The sequence below is a fragment of the Miscanthus floridulus genome, chromosome 10 (assembly GCF_019320115.1).
Source record: "Miscanthus floridulus cultivar M001 chromosome 10, ASM1932011v1, whole genome shotgun sequence".
NCBI classification, from domain to species: Eukaryota; Viridiplantae; Streptophyta; class Magnoliopsida; order Poales; family Poaceae; genus Miscanthus; species Miscanthus floridulus.
The window spans coordinates 100,239,335-100,241,771 of record NC_089589.1 but is presented as its reverse complement, the minus strand read 5'-3'; the positions used below and the strand labels follow the sequence as shown (position 1 = coordinate 100,241,771).

Genomic DNA, 2,437 nt, shown 5'->3' with positions numbered 1-2,437 from the left:
TGTTTCGTGTTGCATGCCGGCCATTTTCCAGCACCATTCACTGTTCAGTTTTACAAATTGATGAGTTCGCTCGTTGTTAGCTATTGCGCCCATACCCCAGATGTTTGTGTGCAGTAGGACGAATTAAATACAACATCAACTGCATCTAGGCAACAAAACAACCATTTTTATTGTTTTGCCATCAAACTAATGCTTGCAGTTACATTGCTTAATGTGGGCAGCAGCATTCCCATTTAGCATCCTGTCTCTGGATGTAGGAGCTGTCTTTTGTTTTGAAGCCGTTTTCCTTGCACATCTGCTCACAGCCAGTCGGAGATAGTTTGTTATTGTTAGGGTAGCACGTCACTGACTTTGGCTCTGCCTGCAACAAACTGTGTGGCGGTCGTCGAGGTGGATGCGGCGGCATTGGCGGCATTGGGGGCATTGGCGGCATAGGAGGCATAGGCGGCATTGGCGGCATAGGAGGCATTGGCGGCCGAGGCATTGGCGGCATAGGAGGCATTGGAGGCATAGGAGGCATAGGCGGCATAGGAGGCATTGGCGGCAGAGGCATTGGCGGCATAGGAGGCATTGGAGGCATGGGAGGCATTGGCGGCATAGGAGGCATTGGCGGCAGAGGCATTGGTGGCATTGGCGGCATAGGCGGCCTGGGGGGATGATGACCACGTACCACCTGCGGTTGCTCTGCCTGCAACAAACTGTGTGGGGTTGGTTGAGGTGGACGAGGCGGCCACGGCGTAAAAAGAGGCATGTGACCACGTGCCGCCTGGGGCTGCTCTTGGCCTACACATGCATGAACACAATACAAAATAATCAAAACACGTTGATTTGTGCTGCCTCCAATTCAAATTATACTTTCCTCTAGCTTTGTTTTATGTCAATTTCTGTCAACATCTAGAACATCAAAATAATTTTACTAATTTTTCAATGAATATGTTTTAATACAGCATTTATTGAACTTGGGCATGCTAACATTTTTCTAAAAGAACTTTATCAATGTTAGAGTAGTTTGGCTTAGCACAAAACAAAAATAAACTATTATTAGAAAAACAAGGAGTAATATGTAATAATTCGATGTATAAGTAGTGATCTCTCTCTCTCTGTATATATATATGTATATACCTTGGCATGATAGAGAGGTTGAACACATGATCACAAGTATCAGGGAAAATAAACTTGTCAGGTATACATTTCTCGCTGTATGGCATTTGATGACCGCCATACTAAGAGAGGACAATACTACTCTTTCCTTTTTTCTCACTCTGTTTCCCGACTGACTTTCTTTAGTGATGATGAGAGGTGCACTTCTTAACTGTATTTGTTTTTCTTCTTTTGTTGTGCAGTTGTTTATATAGAAGTACCGATCTATGTGAAAATTAGTTTTATTCATTTCTAAATAATTTTTTATATCTATTATCAATATCTACATCTACCTACCTATCTATATATGTGTCTGTTGATGATTTATTCTATCAATCCCTATCTATCTATCTTTACATGTCTATTTTTTATTTTTATCTATTTGTCTATCCCTACCTACCTACCTGTCTCTCTATCTGTCTGTCTGTCTATCTGTACCTACCACCACAATTATCAATTCTATTTTGTTTGTATGTTTATCTATCTATCTATCTATCTATCTATCTATCTATCTATCTATCTATCTATCTATCTATTGACAAGGTACAATGTATCTATAGCCGATGCATTCTTAGCTCATGTGCTTGAACCAAATCATTAAAAATGCTATGCAAGAAACCATCATGTAAACATAGAGCACTACAAGATTTGTGTTGATACACAACATTCAGAATCCATCACAATATCCCCAAATTCCATCATAAATGGCCATCTATGATGGAATTGCAAACTGTCATGTATCGAGCATTATATATCAACTTCAAGCTATCCATGACAGATCATGACCGTCATGGAATCCCTAGAAGTCCACTTAGCCCATGCTAGGCCCTATAGTCAGTGACGATATTGACCGTCATAGATACCTTCCATGTAGGATGCCATGCAGGATGTTTGTCCATCACATATTTGAGTTGCCATGTAAGCGCCATGTGTTCGTCAACATGGATGCTAGTGTGTTGTCCACGTGGATGCAGTCCAAATGCACTTCATCCCAGTTATGGGCTTGCTAGAACTTTCGGCCTTTTTTAGAATGGGTTTCCCGACTGAGTTTAAAGCACATGCAGCCTGGTAACGTGGTTTGCTCAATTTAGAATGGTATTAGATTTGAGCCCAACTCAAAATTGGTGTTTTCATCCAAATTTATAACCAATCATCATTTCATTAACACATGTTCTGATCATCTGGACATAATATTCAGGGAATACATTCAACACAGCTGATTGTGACTAGCTCTTCAGGAAACACAAACATGAGTCAGAAAGGAGCTCACATCTCATACAACATAAGTAAAACTTGT

General features: G+C 40.8%; 1 protein-coding gene across 1 annotated transcript; it reads right to left on the bottom strand.

Annotated features, from left to right (window-relative positions):
- Positions 1 to 208: 208 nt before the first annotated feature.
- Positions 209 to 1,222, bottom strand: LOC136487619 (uncharacterized). Its single transcript, XM_066484732.1, has 3 exons — positions 1,123 to 1,222; positions 570 to 783; positions 209 to 476 (listed from the first exon to the last, which is right to left on the bottom strand). Exons 1-3 carry the CDS (start codon positions 1,220 to 1,222, stop codon positions 209 to 211), a joined length of 582 nt encoding a protein of 193 aa, XP_066340829.1.
- Between the last annotated feature and the right edge of the window lie 1,215 nt (positions 1,223 to 2,437).

Bases quoted from the DNA above. Each gene is read 5' to 3' on its own strand.
- LOC136487619 (XM_066484732.1), bottom strand. From the start codon at position 1,222: ATGGCGGTCATCAAATGCCATACAGCGAGAAATGTATACCTGACAAGT. The intron at 784-1,122 runs GTATATACATAT...ATGCATGTGTAG, and splicing joins AACCTCTCTATCATGCCAAG to GCCAAGAGCAGCCCCAGGCG. The intron at 477-569 runs GCCTCCTATGCC...GCCAATGCCTCG, and splicing joins ATGCCTCCCATGCCTCCAAT to GCCGCCAATGCCTCCTATGC.